The sequence below is a fragment of the Schistocerca cancellata genome, chromosome 2 (genome assembly GCF_023864275.1).
Source record: "Schistocerca cancellata isolate TAMUIC-IGC-003103 chromosome 2, iqSchCanc2.1, whole genome shotgun sequence".
In the NCBI taxonomy this organism is placed as follows: Eukaryota; Metazoa; Arthropoda; class Insecta; order Orthoptera; family Acrididae; genus Schistocerca; species Schistocerca cancellata.
Genome location: NC_064627.1, coordinates 688,869,007 through 688,891,727, shown reverse-complemented (window position 1 = coordinate 688,891,727; position 22,721 = coordinate 688,869,007). Strand labels below are relative to the sequence as shown.

At 42.2% G+C, this 22,721-nt stretch overlaps 1 protein-coding gene across 1 annotated transcript in view; it reads left to right on the top strand.

The window, feature by feature from the left end:
• Positions 1–22,721, top strand: part of LOC126162436 (uncharacterized transporter slc-17.2-like) — a 320,908-nt gene that overhangs the window by 273,306 nt on the left and 24,881 nt on the right. Inside the window, exon 7 of the mRNA XM_049918945.1 lies at positions 6,029–6,161. Coding sequence (XP_049774902.1) covers positions 6,029–6,161 — 133 coding nt within the window. The remainder of the gene's footprint in view (positions 1–6,028; positions 6,162–22,721) is intronic.

Sequence of the window (22,721 nt, the reverse complement as noted above, 5' to 3'; positions counted from 1 at the left end):
GGAAAATGTAGCAACACCGCATGACGTCACAGGGGGTGGGATTGGGTAATCTGATGACTTATCGATTATGTCATCGATGAGGCCACAGGTGAGCTAACTTCTTGTATCTTCATTGGTTTCATCCTCATTATCCTTAAATACGGCATACCCCGTCTAACTCATGGCTTTCCTCGAACTATGTGAAATGCAACGTGACAGTGAAATGGGTCAGGCAAAAGATTGGTTGAAAAACGCCTATTTACGCTACCGGAATCACTTGAAAAACGACTTTCACTAACATTGTTAAAAAAAATAGTCTATAGTATTTTAGCAGCTTTGTACGACACAATCAAAGTGACATAAAAATTAGGATTGCAGTTGGTACCAATTCGCGGTTCCCGCCAATCCATTATTGTCAGTATAGGGTTTAAAACAGGACAGTTAGGAGATTTTGTACTTATTATGTACGTGTCACATCACTAGAGACCTTATAATTGGAGCTGACTAGAACACAAACTATAAATTATAACTTCCTTTAAATAAAATATGGAGTAGTAAAATTTACGATGGTTTAGTAACAGTGTAACGTTATCCCTCTCCCCTTTAGTGTTCTAGCGTTAAGGGGATTAAACGTAAACACAACGTAGGGATCACTATTTAGGCTTGTTCTGACTGGCAAACTAACTGCTGCCTACAACGCAGCACGAGGAGCGATCTAGACAGATGGAGAAACATCGAAACAGCAAGGAGGAGTTGTGCGACATAAGCGAAAGTCGGTAGGTGTGTTTCTATATCTGAAAGATGATGTCTATTCAAATTTCGTGCCAGTCGCATAACAGTGGCACTAGAAGCGCCAATAGGAGGATGTAAATCGGGTTTGCTTCAAATGCAGGCTATAACGGACTTGGGCATTAGTTATATTTGAGATTGGACGTGGTAAGTTCATGTTAATCAAAAATGCCTTTACGGCGACAAAGATGCCATTATCAACACCTCACTGAGTTTGAACGAGGTCATGTAATAGGGCTACCAGAAGCTGGATGTTCCTTCTGCGTTTTTGCAGAAAGACTTGGAAGGAATGTAGCCAATGTGCACGATTGATGGCAGAGGTGGTCACGAGAATGTACAGTCGCAAGAAGACAGAGCTCCAGATCGCCACGTGACACTACCGAGAGGGAAGACAATCGTGTTCGGCGTACGGCCTGGCGCATCATGCTGCATCTTCAGCAGCAATTTAAGCAGCGGGTGGTTCATAGTGACACAACGAACGGTTACAAATCGGTTACTTCAAGGACAGCTCCGAGCGAGACATCTTTTCTTCAGTATCCCAAGGACACGAAAAAACAGCCATTTGCGACTCCTGTGGTGTCAAGCGATAGCTCACTGGAATGCAGGGTGGAGATTTTTTTGTTGTTTCTGATTAAATCTGGTTATGTCTGGGTGCCAGTGGTGGCCGTGTGTTGGTTAGAAGGAGCCGAGTTGAGGACCCGCACCACACCCTGTCTGCGTGTTAGACACACTGGACCTACACCTGGAGTTATAGTCTGGGGTGCAATTTAGTATGACAGCAGGAGCACACTTGTGATTGTTCCACGCACCGCGACAGAAAATTTGTACGTCAGTCTAATGATTCGACCTGTTGTGCGACCATTTATGGTTCAAATGGCTCTGAGCACTATGGGACTTAACATTTGTGATCATCAGTCACCCAGAACTTAGAACTACTTAAATCTAACTAACCTAAGGACATCACACACATCCATGCCCGAGGCAGGATTCGAACCTGCGACCGTAGCGGTCGCGCGGTTCCAGACTGAAGCGCCTGGAACCGCACGGCCACACCGGCCGGCTGCCATTTATGAACAGCGTTCCAAGGGGTGTTCTCCAACAGGATAACGTTTGTCCACTTACCGCTGTTGCAACACAACATGCTCTACAGAGTGTCGACGTATTGCCTGCTCGATCAGCAGACCTGTCTCCAATCGAGCACATGTAGGATTTCATCGGGCGACAACTCCAGCGTCATCCGCAAACAGCATTAACCGCTCGTGTAGTGACTGACCAAGTGCAACAGGCACTGGATTCCATTCCACTAACTGACATCCGGCACTTGTACAACATAATGCATCACCAGTACAACATAATGCATGCACGTCAGCATGCTTGCCTGAAACATTCTGGCAGCTACACCTGTTATTAATGAACCAGCATTTCACATTCGTAATGGCGTATCTCGCGCTTACATGAACGTCTGATCTTCCAGTGTTACTCACTTAAATATATTACCTAGACAAATGTATTCCTGAAATTTCTTTACAATTACATTCATTAGTTTTTGGCGTTGTGATTTTTTCCCCATTACGGTATAATCGTGGGGCATGTTATCAGCACTAGGCCATTCCCTCCAGCCGTTACTGCCAGTCCATCAACGCAGATGATGCCTCTGTTTCTTAATTCAAGCAGCTCCTCATTTGGTCTCACAAGGCACTCCTAGTTGTGGACCTCCCTACCTCATAAAACTCTGAAGAGGTACTGTCGGTAACCATTCGGCAATGGAGACATTGTATTAAGGAAATTGCCTACTAAAAGAAGTAAATCCAGTTTCAATACGAATGTTGCGCAAATTTTCGTTAGTCACGACATAGTCAATACAAATAAATGTTTTAATCAAAAGTAGACCTACAAATTCTTCATTTTTTTCAGTACACAAGGACCAATGGAGATAGAAATCTTGAAGTTTACAGGATTGGACAAAAATATGGAAACACGGCGCGAAATGCAAGCTTGAACGTAAATGCAGACGCTAGCCAAGCCTGCAGCTTGCGCCGTTGTATCTGACGACAACCGTCACTTGTGCAACTTCTTCAATATGTTGCAAATGGTCAGAGGAATGTTCTGTGTAGTTGTGAGTGCGTTATGGCGGAGCAAAATGAATTCGGACGTGGGCAAATTGCTGGTGCCCGGATGGTAGGCGCTTCCATAACCGAGGTAGCCGAAATGTTTGGTGTTTCAAGAGGAGCCGTATCAAACATTTGTACCGCGCACAGGGAAAGCGGAACAACATGATTCGCTAAGTCACAACGCGGACGAAAGTGTACGTTGAGTGATCGTGACAGATGGTGTTTGAAGAAGGTTGTGATGAGAAATGAGAGGACGACAGCTGCAAAAGTCACTACCGAACCGAACGCCGCACTCGCGAACCCTGTCAACGCCTAAACAACGTGAAGGGAGCTCCAGATGCAGCGAACCGTAGGCCGAACTGGAAGTCCAAAACCGCTCATCAGTGACGAAAATGCCCGTGACCGAAAATTGTGGTGCTGCAGTCGTAAAACCTAGACTATGGAGCAAAGGAAGAAAGTAATTTGGTTGAATGAATCTTGATTCACACTGTTTAGACCTTCTAGCCGAGTTTACGTCCCAAGAGTGAAACATGCCACGGGGTGATTATTTGGGCCGCAATAGCATGGTATTTCATGGGTCTCCTGATGACTCTGCAAGGTCACATCACATCACTTATGAGGCTATTTTGGCTGATCAAGTCCATACTATGGTGTATGTTTGTTCCCCAGTGGTGAAGCTGTGTTCCGAGACTACAGGGCCCCTGTTCACACAGCTCGTATTGTCCAGGACTGGTTTTGTGAGCAACGAGGATGAACTGCCGCAACTCCCCTGGCCACCACAGTCATCATATCTCAATATTATTTAGCCTTTGTGGTCTACATTTGCGAGAACGTGCGTGATCGCTATCCACTTCCATCATAGTTACTTGAACTTGCCACTGTCTTGCAGGAAGAATGATATACACTACTGGCCATTAAAATTGCTACACCACGAAGATGACGTGCTACAGTCGCTAAATTTAACCAACAGGAAGAAGATGCTGTGATATGCAAATGATTAGTTTTTCAGAGCATTCACACAAGATTGGCGCCGGTGGCGACACCTACAACGTGCTGACATGAGGAAAGTTTCCAACCGATTTCTCATACACAAACAGCAGTTGACCGGCGTTGCCTGGTGGAACATTGTGATGCCTCGTGTAAGGAGGAGAAATGCATTCCATCACATTTCCGACTTTGATAAAGGTCGGATTGTAGCCTATCGCGATTGCGGTTTATCGTATCGCGACACTGCTGCTCGAGTTGGTCGAGATCCAATGACAGTTAGCAGAATATAGACTCCGTGGGTTGAGGAGGGTAATACGGAACGCCGTGCCGTATCCCAACGGCCTCGTATTACTAGCAGTCCAGATGACAGGCATCTTATCCGCATGGCTGTAATGGATCGTGCTGCCACGCCTCGATCCCTGAGTCAACAGATGGGGACGTTTGCAAGACAACAACCATCTGCACGAACAGTTCGACGACGTGTGCAGCAGCATGGACTATCAGCTCGGAGACCACGGCTGCGGTTACCCTTGACGCTGCATCACAGACAGGAGCGCCTGCGATGGTGTACTCAACTACGAACCTGCGTGCACGAATGGCAAAACGTCATTTTTCGGATGAATCCAGGTTCTGTTTACATCATCACGGTGGTCGCATCCGTGTTTGGCGACATCGCTGTGAACGCACATTGGAAGCGTGTATTCGTCATCGCCATACTGGCGTGTCACCAGGCGTGATGGTATGGGGTGCCATTGGTTACACGTCTCGGTCACCTCTTGTTCGCCTTGACGGCACTTTGAACAATGGACGTTACATTTCAGATGTGTTACGACCCGTGGCTCTACCCTTCATTCGATCCCTGCGAAACCCTACATTTCAGCAGGATAATGCACGACCGCATGTTACAGGTCCTGTACGGGCGTTTCTGGATACAGAAAATATTCGACTGCTGCCCTGGCCAGCACTTTCTCCAGATCTCTCACCAACTGAAAACTTCTGGTCAATTGTGGACGAGCAACTGGCTCGTCACAATACGCCAGTCACTACTCTTGATGAACTGTGGTATCGTGTTGAAGCTGTATGGGCAGCTATACCTGTACACGCCATCCAAGCTCTGTTTGACTCAATGCCCAGGCATATCAAGGCCGTTATTACGGCCAGAGGTGGTTGTTCTGGGTACTGATTTCTCAGGATCTATGCACCCAAATTGCGTGAAAATGTAATCACATGTCAGTTCTAGTATGATATATTTGTCCAATGAATACCCGTTTATCATCTGCATTTGTTCTTGGTGTAGCAATTTTAATGGCCAGTAGTGTATGAATCACTTGAAAACCATACAGCTCATGTGTTTATCCACTGCGAGAATACAGGAAGCTGTTTTGAATGCCAACGGGTTTTCTTCGCCGTATTAGGTAAGATAATTGTTGCCTTTTTGGTGGTCGCACGTTTTTGTCCACCACTGTATGTGATGTACAGAGGTGTAAAGAAACAGAGGGGTCTGTTGTACTGTTCGCCCACAGCGTTCCAGTTTGAGTAGCCGGTGTTGGCGGTGTAAGTAGGCTGTTTAGGTTTTTTTTATTGGTAACGCCTGGTAGCGCTCTGTATGAAAATCACTGGCTGTGCTGTGTGCAGTCTGTGGCTGGTTTCCATTGTTGTTGGCTATTGTAGTGTCGGGCAGCTGGATGTTAACAGCGCGTGGCGTTGCGCAGTTGGAGGTGAGCCGCCAGCAGTGGTGGATGTGGGGAGAGAGATGGTGGTATTTTGAGAGCGGATGATCTGGACAGAGACAGTAAATTTGTAAGACTGGATGTCATGAACTGATATATGACTTTGAACAATATTAAGGTAAATACATTGTTTGTTCTCTATCAAAATCTTTCATTTGCTAACTATGCCTATCAGTAGTTAGTGCCTTCAGTAGTTTGAATCTTTTATTTAGCTGGCAGTAGCGGCGCTCGCTGTATTGCAGTAGTTCCAGTACCGAAGATTTTTGTGAGGTAAGAATTCATGAAAGGTATAGGTTATTGTTAGTCAGGGCCATTCTTTTGTAGGGATTACTGAAAGTCAGATTGCGGTGCGCTAAAAATATTGTGTGTCAGTTTAAGAACAGTCATTTATAATTTTTCCAAGGGGACGTTTCAGCGGTGGTGGTGTTGCAGACGGGCATGCTGTCGGGGCTGCCGCACATCCTGCGGACTCTGTTCGGCTACGGCTTCTCGCGCCTCTCGGACTTCCTGCTGAGCTCCGGACGCGCCACACACACCGTCGTGCGCCGCATCGCCACCTTCGTCTGTGAGTGTCGCAGCGCGCATCACACGCACTTGCCTCCACGACAACTCCCGCATTCTCCTTCCGCAATGAACTACCAGTTCCCTTTCCTCCCCACAGACTGGCTTGACGCAGCTAGTCTGCCCTGTACAAGCCTCTTCATCTCTGCAAAACTGCTGCAACCTACATCCATTTGAACCAGCTTGCTGTAGTAACACGTTGCCCTCGCTCCATAGTTTTTACTCTTCACATTTCCCTCCGACACCAAACCGACAATGTTATGCCTCGAGATGTGCTCAGGCAACCAATGTCTTCTTTTACTCAACGAAAGGCAAAAATTTCTTCTCTCACACTAAGATGTAGTACCTCTTTATTAGTTGTCGTACTAAAGCTTCTATTCAGTTATTTAATACTTTATCGTTTAGGTTTAGCATTTGTAGAAAGCTACACTCCAACAAATACTTCAGAAAAGTCTTGCTAACACTTGAATTTATATCTTATATTTAAAACTTTCTCTTTTACAGAAAAGCTTTTTTTGCTATTGTCAATCTGCGCATTACATCTTCCTTACTAATGATATAAGTTACTAGTGTTACGAGAAAGGTAGAAAAATTCCAATCATCTAAGACTCGCAAAAACTGAGACAATTCGCGAGCACAATTCACGAAATGTTCACTAGCTCAAAATAGATCAGAGTTCAAGAGGATGATTCACAATTAACATACGCAGTACGAAGAATAGTAACTCATACTCTGTCTGTTCTCAGTTCCGTAAATCAAGCATCAAAAGTTAGAGTCCTATTTGGAGCACATTCAAACCTCTCGAAATATAAAGTCCCTTTAAAAGTTAGAATACTATAGCGGCCGTTTACTGCCCAGAAACAATCACGACTCAATCACGTACATTACTCTAGAGGGGCGTGCCTGCTTCCAGAACTCGATATAAAGTGTTCCGAATCGCTCCCTTGAGCTCTTCACTCGAGAAGTCACAGTCTCCACTTGACCCCTACATGGTTCCACTATTTCTGCTTTTCCATTGGCTGAAGGCTATCCCCACCAAACTTACATCGTCCGTAAGCTGTCCAGAAATGATTTAAGTTGAACACTTTCCCGCACTATGCTAATAAATTTCAACAATATTTAAATAAAGAAATGTTATAAACATTCAGTCACACTTAAATCATTCACAATAAATATAAATAACAGTTTGTCCATAAATAAATAACCCAGTGCCCTCGCTCAAGTGCGCTCACGATAAATGACAACAGATTGTTATTAATTATTTTAAAAAATTATTTATGCCTTCTTGACAGAAACATCTTCTGGTTCTCTTTACAATTGTGGTGTTCGCTAACACATGCGATTGACCAGTTTTATATTAGCACAGTTTTTTAATAGAACTTACGATGAACATTTAAATGAAGTTACTGGAAAAATAGCAAACTGTTCATTAAATAAACACACAAGTATGACAAATAAGGATGGTTCGGTAACATTCGCACCTGCCAGCACCTGCCTTCTTTGGAATTGGAATTATTACACATTTCTTCGAGACTGTCGCTATTTTGTTCCTCTGTTCATCCTGCATATTAAATGCAACGGTATTGTCATACTCTCTTGAGACACAGATACACAAATGGAACATGAGCTGTATACTTTCGATACGCTTCGGATTCTTTACCACAATATGGTTCATTAAAGAAAATTCATTTGCAGTGGATGTCGCCTGTGCTGGAATAGCAGTATATAACTTCATGTAACTAGTTCTATTACTAGCAGACACAACCCCCCCCCCCCCCCGCCCACAATACGAGGAGAAAATGAGAAAGAATTTTTAAATACTCTTAAGAATCATGATTGTAATGTGAAGGAACTCAGAGGTAACGCTCTCGCTACACAGAAGTTCCGGTTCTGGGGAACTGCAATTGAGCAAACAAAAGGCAGCTATCTGCGTAGATTGTTATGGATATAATCTCTAAATGCCTTTGCGTTATGTATTATTAGGATGTTAAGGTCAATAGCGGTGACTTTTAATAGGTTGTTCCCCCAAAATGATGTCAACACACTAACGGGACTATGCAACTACGTACTGTCCAGTAAGATCATCAAAGATTAAATACAATTAATTTATCGAAATTAATCTGCAATTATTTTGTCTAAACACGTATGAAGAGGTAGCTCTCTAGAACTTTTCTATAAGAGAAATAATTTAATTTTCTTATTCTTAACCTTTTAGGGAAGCCAAGAATCATTACTACCAATACATACATGAGACCGCTCTTTAATGTAAGTCACAGACCTTCAATGCGCTCGCTTCCCTGATGAGGTTTTGATAAAATCACAGTAAAGATTGACATATTTTGCAACCTTCTTACTTACACATAGCACCTTCACCAAACATCCAAAATATGTCTCAAATGTATGAATTTTGTGACGGGTACAATCAGCGATCTATTTTGCTTCTACGGCAACACACGTCTATAATATAAACAACGTCTCTGTCTTTGCGTTACGAAACTGCATTTGTAAACTTTCAACCTTAGAACAAAAATAAACCATTCCTTCGCATTTTCTGCATTTTTAAGTAAATAACTCACTCTTACATCATTTTAAGTACAAACTATAGATCGAATTATTTTATTACGATTTTTATCAGTTAAATTACCCTGAGAAAACTCTTTTTCCTCGTAAATACTTTGGATCACTTATCTTACGTTCACTTTTCACTCAAGAATCTCTCACTTCGACAGCTCTCTTCTATTTGTTAATATTGCACAGTTTAAGATCTCGCTTGTTTCTGTCATAATGAATGATTTCTCTCAAATAGCAGTTACTTAGTAACTCTGGCCTAAACGAGAACGCGGGGTCTAGGTTTTGACTTTAAAACAAAATAACAATTTATTTTCTTCTCTTTACTAATCACGTACAGAGACAAACGCCAACAGGTGACGGAGTGAGAAACAAAACTGAAGTAATAATTAAAAAAATCAAACAAAAATCCTAAGTGCTAACACCAGTTTTTAACTCAATTTAAAACGGATACTGTGAAATTCTCAACCACTTCAGGTGTTACCGATCTGCGATGCCACTAACAAAACGTGAATGAAAGTGTCACTCGTCATTATTAAGTACAGGGATAATGGTTGCAGTGGAATTCCACTTAAATGTGGTTCAGCTAGAGTCTCGATCAAAACGAAACGTTACTGTCGCAAACGCGAGTGGGGTAAGCTTTATCAAAATAAAAGAAAAAAAGACAACGGTCTGGATGTTACAGTAACAATCCTCAAATCACCGAGAACTCCGCTGGACAATAAAATAATTCAGTATCCACAAAATTCTATTCACGTATCACCTCAAATACCAGATCTGTCCAATACATTCATGACCATTACTCTATCTATGCCTCAGAAAACACCTTCGTCAGCTTTTAAGATTAATCACAGGTTAGGTTAGGTTAGTGTTGTTTAACGTCCCGTCGACAACGAGGTCATTAGAGACGGAGCGCAAGCTCGGGTTAGGGAAGGAAGGGGAAGGATATCGGCCGTGTCCTTTCAAAGGAACCATCCCGGCATTTGCCTGAAACGATTTAGGGAAATCACGGAAAACCTAAATCAGGATGGCTGGAGACGGGATTGAACCGTCGTCCTCCCGAATGCGAGTCCAGATTAATCACAGCACCCACTTTATAGGCGTGCTACTAATGCACCATAACCGCAACCACGACTCAAATAGCTTCAGACCGATCGATGAAGCCAAACAATATTATCTTCGATTCACAGACCTCAGAAAACTCGTAACCGCGTTACACGCACAAAATTTAAATCCACACTCAGGTAACTGAAGAATGCGTCATTGCGATAATTCTTCAAAATAAGTCGAGAAGCGCAATAAAATTTCTTGTCTTTGATATCCAGCCTATACCCATTGCTGCAATCTCTCCCTGAAATACAGACCCTAGCAGACGTACCTATAAAACTGCGGAAACTTCGCACTTCCATAATGCACCGATACAACCGCCCGGTTAATTAATGTCGATGGCTAACCGCATCAGCTCAAGTTAGCGAACGAACAGTAACTAAATATTCGATCCTTACGATCCTCTACATACGAACTTAGTTCCTCTTAAGTGCCTCCCACTGTTAGTTCCTCTTAAGTGCCTCCCACTGTTCCTCGATAGCAATTCAACTTTCCTCGGTTCCAAAACCATAGGTGAACAATTTCGTTGACAAAAGCACGGTGCCATCATTGTCCCTTAACAGTTATCAATGAGCGACATATAGCCATCGGTCGTTCTTATAGCAGCCAGCTGGTGCACTGTGGTCTCTGGCTCCAGCCTCTGCGGTCGCCTCTGGGCTGACGGATGAACTTTGCCTCCACCTCCCGAACAAAATACTCGACTATCTGCACAAATACACAAGACATATATTGCATATAGAAAGTTATAAATTTTTACATGTTCCTTTTCCCACATTTTATTTGTCTCGTACTGTTTCAATATAGTGAAACGAACCCAAAAAAATTACATCTCCAAAACGTGCGAAATCATTCTGTCCCAGCACTATGTTTGTTGAGCCTGTCCCAATTTTCGTGAAATCAGACCTTAAAGTAATGGGAAATATTTTCAAAGCTCCTATTTAATGATCACACTTCTTCTGTTACTAGAAGAATTATCTCTAACTTTTACAACTTCCATAACTCAAGTGACTACAGCACATTTCAAACCAAGTCTTGCTCGAAATTCTTGGTCGTTTCTTTTGCGACCGTGATACATTAACAGAAATGCACAGAATACAAAGAAAAATACTGAGTTTACTTTTGTACGTGTTTCTCGCATAATTTGGTTGTATAATGATTTGGAACTTGGATTCTTAGAGATTGGTTGGAAGTTTCTTTGATATGCTATACATTTAAGGACACATTTGAAGGTTATAAAATGTGTTAATCGCCCACTGAAGGATGTCAGACTTATCCAGAATGGTATTACAGAATTATTTTATCGTTACTGTTCCTAGCTACGTGGGTTGAAACATTCCAGACTTTACCTCAGTGTCAGAACTTCCTGAATCGTGCATGTTGACTGCACTCTTAATTCGCACTAGACACAATAATTGCTCCGGCCGCGGGGGCCGAGCGGTTCTAGGCGCTTCAGTCCGGAACCGCGGGACTGCTACGGTCGCAGGTTCGAATCCTGCCTCTGGCATGGATGTGTGTGATGTCCTTAGGTTAGTTAGGTTTATGTAGTTTAAGTTCTAGGGGACTGATGACCTCAGGTTTTTAAGTCCCATAGTGCTCAGAGCCAACCACAATAATTGCCAGGTTAAGACTTACTTAACGAAAGTACTGATCACATAGTGCACGGTGTTCCTAAAATATAATTTCAATATTTCATGTGTTGTAGCAGTTCATGAGGAGACATTTCGAAAAAAAAATACTGTTCAATTCCCTTCTAAGTAAACAGACGTTTAAAATAACGCGTTCCACTGTGCGGTGTATGGTGGGTAAATGGGCTTCACTGTGACCACAGTCATTGTTACACACGTAATCAACTAACTAATGTGGTAACAATACCCATTGTTCACCACTTATGTGGTTGTCGAACAGTTGCGGGTCAACAGTGGAAGAAGATCAGTACCGAAGCGTTAATACTGTACGTTTTATTTATGCCTTGCGTTTGGCCACTGTTACTACTAGTTAGTTTGCTATAATGCAGTAATTACCAGGGCCACAATAAATAACTATCACTCTTTCATCCAGTAGACGTAAGAGATTACAATAGAATATTTTATGTTTGTTTCTATGTAACTCATAATATATCACAGAGACAAAGGAAAGTGTTTAAATGCAACTAAACTTTTATTAACGATATTGTTATTTATGACACAGTATTATCCAATAAAAAAGAAAAAGAAAACACGAAGGAGTATGGACATCTAGATTCTTGTCGGATGACGACAAAATATTACTCTGGTCAAAAAACAGACAACTATCTTCAAATATACCTTTCTCTATATTTTTCGCTATTTTTTAATTAATGCAGATAGACCAGTTTTATTAATCTTGTATGTAAGATATATTTAGGTTTTATTTATGGAAATGGTGTTTTGTAATTGATTGCTAATAATAATTTACTGCAAATGAAACTAATGTTAACACTTTTCGTCACTTTCATCTACATCTACCGGTACATACATACTCCGCAAGCCACCGTAAGGTGCGAGGCGGAGGGTACCTTGTATCACTACTAGTCATTTTCTTCCCTGTTCCACTTGAAAACAGAGCGAGGGAACAACGACTGTCTGCAGTGCCTCCGAACGAGCCCTAATTTCTCTTATCTTCATCATACTTACGCAAAATGTACGTTGGCGGCAGTAGAATTAAATAAATAAACGCCATGTGGCACACCTGCCTGGTGCAAGTCTTTCAGCTGGACGCCACTTCGGTGACTTAACGTGGGCGTCAGCCAACGGCACCCGGAGTTCCCCGGACAGTCACCCATCCAAGTACTAACCGAGTCAACGTTATTTAACATTGGTGATTGGACGGGAACCGGTGTTACCAACACTACAATTTATCTGCAGTCAGCCTCAAATGCCGGTTCTCTAAATTTTATCAACAGTTTTCCTCGGAACGAACGTGTTTAGATTGGAACACAATAAAGCTGTTAGTTTAGAGCTGTCTGTAGTCTGGTGCAAACGACGTACAGACGTGTATGACTGGCTGCCACCGACAAAATGAAAACCATAATACATGGAATTCGTCCTCAGAAAGATTCCAGAGACAAAAAAGCTTGTGAACTGTTATTAAGAACCCCCAATAACTATTCGTTCATTTCGTCAGAACGATATTTACCTCTCGAGCAGAGAGCATGTAGCGCTACCGATCTATGAACATTAACTGATCATAACTAACTGGACATCTGTTAGTGGACATTAATGTGGGGGCATCCAGCCTTTGCCTGTATGGTGCCTTGAACTCTGTAGGGGACGCTTTTAATGTGGAGGAATGGCAGCCTGTTCTTCCTCGAGAGAGGAAACTAGTGAAGGTACTGATGTTGGAAACTGGGGTAGGAGCGAAGTCGATATTCTAACGCGTTCCAAAGGTGTTCCAGGGGTTTCAGGTCGGGACTCTGGGCAGGCCAGTCCATTTTAAGAATGTTATTGTCACAGACCATTGCCTCATGGATGCTGTTTTATGGCTGGGTGCACTGTCCTGCTGATACAAACATTTATTGTCTCCGAATTGTTCCTCTATTGCACGCAGAACATAATGCTGTAAAGTGTGTTTATATCCTTCCACATTTAGCATTTTCTTAATCACAAAAGGGAGGTAACACCATAACCACGGAAAACGCCCCAGTATTGTAACACATGTCTTCCGCAGGTCGCTGTTGGCATTACAAATGATGATAGCTAACGTTTTCCAAGCATTCGCCAAATTAAAACCTTCTATCGGATTGCCAGGGGGTGTAGCGTGATTCATCCACCAAATCACTCGTTTCCAGTCATCCACTGTCCAATGACGTCGACCTTTACACCACCGCAAGTGTCACTTAGCACTGGGTACAGAAATGTGTGGTTCGCGAGCAACTGCTCGACCACACTATACCATTCTTTTTAACTCCATGCGCACCACCGTTCTGCTAGTTGGAATGTTCGCAGAACTTCCTTCTGCTGATTCCATGCGATTTTTTACAACCACCTTACGCACTGCTCGACATGAGGTCAGCCAGGTACTAGTCTAGCTGTGCTTGTTCCTTCGCGCTTCCACTTCACAGTCATATCACCAACAATTGCCAGGGGCAGCTTTAGAAGAGTTGAATTATCCTAATGAATTTGTTACTCCAGTGGCATCCAACGACTAGTAGACATTCGAAGTCACTGAGCTCTTCTGGCTGACAAGTTCTGCTTCTCTGCTGAGAACACAAGAATTCCCCGCCTCCTTTGACACTGGCGGGTCCACCTCTCACGACATGTAATGGACATAGGGGTGTCCGGATACTTTTGATCAAATAGTGTTTATGACAGCAGGCATACAGAAGATATATAGATATTAAATACACTGTAGATGTAACCTTATCTTTTTTCTCTTCTTTTCGCTTTCTCTCCATTCGTTTCCAGCACCTTCCATCGATATGACTTTCATTCGGTCATTTCTCCTTCAATTATATTTCATCTATATATACGTCAACACAGTACTCTGCAAGCCACCATACGCTGTATGGCTGAAGGTATCTTGCACCATTACTAGTCAATTCCTTTCCAGTTCCACACGCAAATGAAGACAGGGAAAAACGACTTTCTAAATGCGTACATACGAGACCTAATTTCTTCCGCGGTCCTTTGCCATACTCGTATGTATGTAGGTGGGGGTGTCTTTCTACGGTCAGCCGAAAATGCTGGTTCTCCAAACTTTTCCAATAGTGTTTGGCGATAAGAATGTTGTCTTCCCTCGAGGAATGCCCATTTAGATTAGCAGAGCGTTTCCTAATACTAGCGTGTGGATCGAACCTACTGGTAAGAAATCTAGCAGCACAGTAGTGAATTTCTTCGATGTCTTCCTTTAACACGGCCTGGTGGGAACCGCAAAAAGACTCGAGCAATACTCAAGAATGACTTCCACAAGTGTCTTATACCCAGTCTCCTCTATAAATGATCTACACTTACTTCGAATTGTCCCAATAAACCGAGGTCGATTATTTGCCTTCCCTACTATCCACATCAGGTCCTCGTTCCATTTCATATCCCTCAGCAAAGTTGTGCCTAGATATTTAATCGGCATGACTGTGTCAAGCAGCACAAACTAATATGTATTCATTCGTTCAGGATTGTTCTTCCTTACCAGTCGGCGCTAGCTCGCGTTTTTATACATTCCGAACAACCTGCCTTGTCTCACACCAAACAGAAATTCTGTCTAAGTCATTCTGCACCCTCCTGGTGTCACTCAGCGACGGCACTTTCCGTTCAATACAGCGTCATCAGCAAAAGTTGCAGATTACTTCTCACACTATCCGTCACATTATTTTCATATGTAGAGAACAAGAACGGTCCAATTACACTTCGCTGGAGCACGCCTGCCGATACTTTGTCTCTGATAAACACTCGCCTTCCAAGACAACATACTGGGTTCTTTTGCTTAAGAAGTCCTCGAGGCAATCACGTATCTGAGACGATATTCCATACGCTCAGTCCTTCGTTAACAATGTGCGGTAGAGTACTGCGTCAGGCGCTTTCCGGATATCTAGGACTATGGAACTTGCCTATTTCCCTTCATCCATTGTTCGCAGGATATCGTGCAAGGAAAGGGCAAACTGAATTTCGAACGAGGAACTTTTTCTGAATTCGTGTTAGTTTGTAGAGAGAAGCTTTTCTCTCAAGGAAATTTATGACATTCGAACTGAGAATATGTTCAAAAATTTTGCAGCAGATCGATGTTAAGGATATTGGTCTGTAATTTTGCGGATCCGTACAGGAGTCACCTACGCTTTTATCCTAGAGCTTGGGACTTTGCGCGCCGGCCTCGTGGCCAAGCGGTTCTAGGCGCTTCAGTCTGGAACAGCGCGACTGCTACGGTCGCAGGTTCGAATCCTGCCTCGGGCATGGATGTGTGTGCTGTCCTTAGGTTATTTAGGTTTAAGTACTTCTAAGTTCTAGGGGACTGATGACCTCAGATGTTAAGTCCCATAGTCCTCAGAGCCATTTGAACCATTTTGGGACTTTGCGCTTGGCGAGAGATTCTCGACAAATACGAGCTAAGTAAGGGGCCAATGCCGTAGATTACTCTTTGTAAAACCGAGTTGGGATTCCATCGGGACTGGAGACTTACTTGTTTTCACTCTTTTAGTTAATTCTCTAAGCCAGGAATGCTTATTACTATGTCCTCCAGACGGGAGTTCGTGCAGCGGTCAAACGGCGGTATGTTAGTAGAATTCAATTTTCCAATTGCTGTCTTCTACTGCCTTTTGCCCATTTAGCGATTTTACAGACGCCCAGAATTTTCTTGGGTTCTCGGCAAGATCTTTCACCAACATGTGAGGGTCGAAGTTGTATGCTCCTTACTTCCATCATTTTATAGGAGCACGTACTTCTACTAACTTTTATCTGTCGATATTTTTGCTTTCTGTTCTATACCGAGAGTGCAACTGCGTCTGTCTCAATAACAGACTGGTGAGCCAAAACATTATAACCACTGTCCATCGCGATGTTGATGCGCCTGGTGGCGTTGTGGTCATGTGACTGGGTAACAAAATTATGTAAGGAGGGCAGTCATGGGCGGGGAATCGCCGTAGCCAAGATATCGGCTGCAAATGGGAAAATCCATTGATTGGTTGGTTGGTTGGTTTGGGGAAGGAGACCAGACAGCGTGGTCATCGGTCTCATCGGATTAGGGAAGGATAGGGAAGGAAGTCGGCCGTGCCCTTTCATAGGAACCATCCCGGCATTTGCCTGGAGTGATTTAGGGAAATCACGGAAAACCTAAATCAGGATGGCCGGACGCGGGATTGAACCGTCGTCCTTCCGAATGCGAGTCCAGTGTCTTACCACTGCGCCACCTCGCTCGGTAAAATCCATTGAGATCAGCGACTTTGATAAAGGGCACATGATTATTACCCATAGCCTACGAACGAGTATCTCGAAAACGGCGAAGCTGGTCTAATGTTCACGTGCTACTGTCGTGAGCATCTACGGAAAGAGAAGGATCCGCAGCAGGCCTCCCCTACGTGTTCACATGTTGACCAACGACATTGTTAGTTACGTCTGCAGTGAGTATGGTACCGTTAAACAATGGAAACGTGTCGGCTCTTCGGGTGAATCGCCGTTTTTGCTATACTAGGTCGCTGCTTGTCTCCACAAACGCCGTCATCGAGATGAACGACGGCACGAAACGTGCAGCGCGCCACGGACACAGGCTGGTGGAAGCAACATTTTGCTGTGGGAGACGTTCTCCTGCGCTTGCATGGGGCCTGTTGTAGTAACTGAAGACACGCTGACAGCTGCGAATCACCTGCATCCTTTCATGCTTGATATCTTCCCCGACGGCGATGTCATTTTTCAGCAGTATAATTGTCCGTGTCTCAGAGTCATAACCATGTTACAATGGTTTGAGGAGCGTTATATTGAACCCACGTTGACGTCTCGGTGACCAAATTCGCCTGATTTAAATCCTATGGAACCCATATGGGTCACTATCAGCCGCCATCACCGCGTACGCAAATCAGCGGCCCGTTATTTACGCGAATTACATTACCTGTGCATAGACATCTAATACCACATACTTCCACAAACCTACCAATGTTCTGTCGGGTCCCTGATACGCAGAATCAGTAACGTATTTCATTCCAAAGATGGACAAACAAGGTACTATTAGAAGGCGGTCATAACGTTTTGGCTCATCAGTGTATACTCTTGTCGTAGTCGCTTGTTCCTTTTGTGTATCTCTTATTGCGCGTTTCGATTTAACGGCATCACCATATAGATCCGTGGTACAAAAAAGCAAATTAGAATGGAGAAAAAGACTTTTAGAAAATAACAACGTTTAGAGTAATTTTGGTGGGGCATAAATTGAATTATGTACCTCATGGACACAAGGCATCTTGTCAGAGTTAACATTTTACCCAACTTCAGAGGCCAAACTGGCTCTCGCCATGCAGCGGCTCACAACGTAAACATGTGCTTCCATCAGATGACTAGGGCGAACGACGTATGTTGAATATGATTTGCCATTGTTTTTCGCGTAAATTAACTCAGTCATAGAAATATTTAACCGCATACTGAGTGATGGAAAGAATTTAATTGATAACAGAATTAACTTCAAACAGTAACTAAAATCTTATGTGCTTGACAACTCCTGTGAGACACACAGACATACAGATATACAAAAACTGAATATTTTGCACAGGAGACTGGTTCTTCTGGAACAGTTAGCGACCACGTTACAGGACAGTGAAAGCGAAAATACATTATACGTACAGATTACACGAGAAGAAAATTACGTTTTCAAAAACTTTTGGGCACCCGACACGGTATCGAAGTCTGTGGTTACCTACTATGGACGTTCATTACGTTACAAGATTGGAACTCCTGGGCATCGTCGTAGAGGTGTACATTATGTGTGTTCGTTGGTGATAGTGTCTTTGATTTCGTGATTATGCACCCTGAGTACTCAGCTGAGTTAAAAATGTGTTTGTTTTTCCTGGAGGAATATGGACCGTGCACCTGAATAGCTGTTGCCGTGACACTGTCTACGTCCATGCACCATATACGCAGACTTACATTACCTTGTTTTACCGGTTGCACAAATGATGTCAAGTACATTTAAGGAAGAAACGTTTATAAGTGAGCACGAATTTTAATATATTTATTTTTATCGCTTTTACGAGATTCTTGTAGAGCAATTTTGGTGACGAAGGCTTGCTCCTTCGAAACATTGAACATAGTTAATTACAGATAATTTCATACGTGTAAAAATAAATCGCGTGAATCATTGGTTAGCAAAAGCCGGCTTGCGAGCGGCATGAGGCCTGAATCAAGGATTCGTGCATCTCGCGGTTCTCAGCCGTATTTTATAACGTTATGTGGCTAAGAGCCGAATCCAAAAATGTCAACCAGCGTAAAGAGCTTCTTAAGAGTGTAGTTTTCCTACACAGCATGAATCAAAAATACTTATAGGAACAGTAAGGTCTTAAGATGCACTCGATTATTATTGACGGTGGTGAATTCGCAAGTGAGCCAAGTAAATCTGGGCGTTTACCTCAGAGGTAGAGACCACTGAGGGGTTAGAGGCTGCGAGAGAGGGAATCTTTTGCCCTTTGTCTGCCAATGTTGACAATTCACGAGTGTACTTCACTAGTGCCCATCACCTACTAAGACACAAATTTTGACACGGAACTAACATGGATTCGTGAATTTGCATTATATAAGGAGCAGTCAACTCAAAAGGAGACAGATGGGAAAAAGTAGGTAAACTTTATATTATTTTAAAAGTAATCATCACAAATGATAATACATGTATCCCACTGTGAGACAAGCCGGTCGGTGCCTTAATGAAAAAAAGTTTGCGCCTCTCTACCGAACCATGATTGTTCCCAGGCGTGCGCCTCTTCGTCCAAAGCAAATAGACAGCCATGGATGTCTTTCGCCACGCTCGCATAATATTGAAATCGTATGGGGAAAGATCGGGACCGCATGGGGGAAGTGTAGGAGCGACCCAGCGGAACTTCTGCAGCGTAGTCGAAACAACGTTAGCAACATGAAGGCCAAACTCTCCCCATGGGTTTTGGAGCCCTGAAGAAAGACATCCATTGCTAACGATATGCTGCCAACAAAGAGTTGCACACCCAGATACAACATTTCCATAGACAACGGCAAACGGGTGTGTTCTGAATGGAACCGACTTCTAACAATCAGTACTTGGAGACCGGTGGCCAAATTATCGCATTCGTTCTACAGCTACTCCATTGCAGTCTCCTATCATACTAATTTATGAAGGTTCCCAATTGGTACACATGCTGCCTGAGTTGCAGTCCCACTTGTCAGTGTTGGCTCTTTAGCCAAAAAGTTTGACGACCACGGGCGTAAATGTTCAGCTTGTTTTCCGCTGAGAAGACGTACTATAACTGTGTGATAGCGAAACGCCGCACTGCAGAAACATTGGGACCCACAGATTAGGAAAGGGTGGAAACGATTGACTATTTGACAAACACATTACATAAAACAGATTTATTGAAAATCACGAAGCTCAGCAAATTACAATTGTGCGTTCCATAGAAAAACTGTCTTTCATCATGGAACACCTCACAAGAACAATTTTTATGCTGAAACACAATTATTCAAACCAGCAATAGCGCAAGATTATTAAACTGCTCTTAAGACTATTATTGATCCAACAGAAAAGAAAAAGTTGATCGAATAAAAAATCAATTGAACTCAATAAACAGTTATTCACAAGAGGATCAGGTAAGTTGTCTGAATTGAAATTACGCTACAAACATCAGAATAGATCTATCTTAAAAATGATTTTGTACTTGTTTAATAATGATTTTTTTAAAAAAAAACTTTCACACGCTATTTCACCCCCTTGGGGGTAGAATTTCCAACAGTGCTTAAACATACATTTTTTTAATTGCTGACCGAGAAACCAAAACCAACTTTCGTCGTCCCAGCTTTAAAACTGACTTATTAGCGACATATTTTCAGAAATCATTTCAGCCCCTATTTCAACCCCTTAGAGTGGAATTTCGGAAACTCCCTTCTTAAGTGATACCTACAGTATAGGATTAATACGCTCTTCAAATTTTGAGTTTCTATCCTTACGGGTTTGCACTAGGCAATGATGAGTCAATCAGTCAGGACATTCAATTGGTTGAGAAGGGATCCATTCGACTGAATCTTTACTTGAATTTGTGTCAATTGAAACAAATTAATTTCAAAAAGATCATGAATTTAATGAAAGAAAATAAATCGTAACTGTAAATTATTGATTTATGAGCCTCAGTGAAACTTTGTGCATCGTTGATGTTTGTGTGATGTACCTGTGTATGTGATGTGTCATGCAGTTGAGAAAGGAATTACCTTTAAAGTTGGGTTAAAACCCCGTTCTTCGGTAATATTCGTCCCAAATGATGTCATCTGGAAGGAACTGTTATCCTTCTGTATATTCTGCAAGAAATGCTTCGATCGAGGTTCTTGGCCTGAAGGCAGTGATGCCAGTGGCTCTGCTAGCCGTGTCAGTTGTGGTAAATTGATCTTTCCACTCGCAAAACATAATCCTGATAGTTCCAATCGAAATCTCAAAGCATTGCAGTGTTGACAAACATTGCTCATTATTCAGAAATCGACCAATACATCTGCGGCATAAGCGACTGTTGGATCGTATCTGAACGTCAAACGTTCAGTTCGAATTGTCATGTTTGACTGTATGCTCCAAATTATTCTCTGCATAAGCTCCAACTGAGCGAGACAAAGTCGACTGTATCCGTTGATCCGGTGTCATAGTGGATCGCACTTGAGAAATTCATATTTGGTTTGCCTCCAAACACTGTCCATGCCCTCGTCAGTCTCATTGACTCGTCGCTCATGAAGTTGGCTTGCGTTGTGCGTACATTGACCGATCTTTTGACGCCTCACTGGTGGCATTTTTTTTTCCAAAGAAATAAATCACGAACTGAAATCAACAGAATATTTGCAATATACCAAATTACCATGAACTTAAATCAACTGAAAGTTTGCAACACACCAAATTACCATGAGCTGACATCAATTCAATCTTTGCAACACACCAAAGATATGATAACCACGGATAACACACTGAAATATTGCTTTAAATTGTATTTTTTTCGTTAAATATTAATATTCAATTCGGAATTTGTTGTTGTTATGAAATCATGCGACAGCAGAAGTGTCATACTAAATGTCACACTATTTCTTTTTTTTTATGAGAACATGTGACAACAGAACTGTCAAATCGTCCATCATATTTCTTTAATTGATACAAAAATAGCATCAAAATTTCCGACTTTTTCAGTGTATTTTCCAAAAATTTTCTTTCATACAAACCTTGTCCTGACAAAGAACACAGAAAAAGAAAGAAAAAAAAAACCAGCCAACTCTGTGAAGCTGTTCTCAAGTGATGATCTTTCATATATGAGGCAACTGTTTTTTATTTACATAGATCAGACATTTTACTATATTAACAAAGACATTTGCAGTTATACTAGTAATATGTGAAGTGTTTACAAATGTATTTAGTAAACAAAATCAAACAGCACTCATTTGTTCATACGTCTAATCATAATTTAAGTTAACATATCCGAAGTCTTACACAGACACTGCACTTTTCCAGTACTGCTTCCCCTTCATTTTGAAATATTGTCTTCGAGATTTTCTTCTATGCTGCAACTCCACCTTATCTCTTTTTAGAGACCAACAGTAGTCAGTAACCATCCCTTTATCCCACCTGCCTTTATAATGTGATTCTATTTCTTTCATGTCTTGGTGAGTATTTTCTCCATGTTCTTCTCTAACATCTCCAAGATTGCCATTCAAGAAGTCAAGATGGCTATGAAGAAAATGGATTTTAAGGCTGATATCCTAAATTTTTCAGAGCTATCAACATATTTTCCATCATGGCTTTGAAATCTGGATGCTTCCTACTCCGTAAGAAAATGTCAACCACTTTTTGTCCAAGACAGTCGTTCTTCTTGTATTAGTACATTCACAAATACTTCATCTTTTATCAAATTTCTAATGCTTGTTCCCACAAATATTCCTTGTAAGTTTAGCCTCAGACAGAAAAGAAAATTTGGAATTTATATACTTAAAAAATCGCCATCTTTAGGAAATGCTTTGATAAACTGTTTCATGATTCCCAATTTAATGTGAAGAGGTGGCATGATGATTTCACCAAAGATTCTATTATCACGTTTTTGTCCTCAGGATTCATTGTTATTCTGGTAGGCCATTCGATTCTACTCCAATGCGATTCATGGGCACGACTATCCCACAGGCACACGACACAAGGAAATATCGTCAAGCCTGACTGTTGTCCCAGCAGCATTTCTATTACTTTCAGGTACCCACATACAACCCAT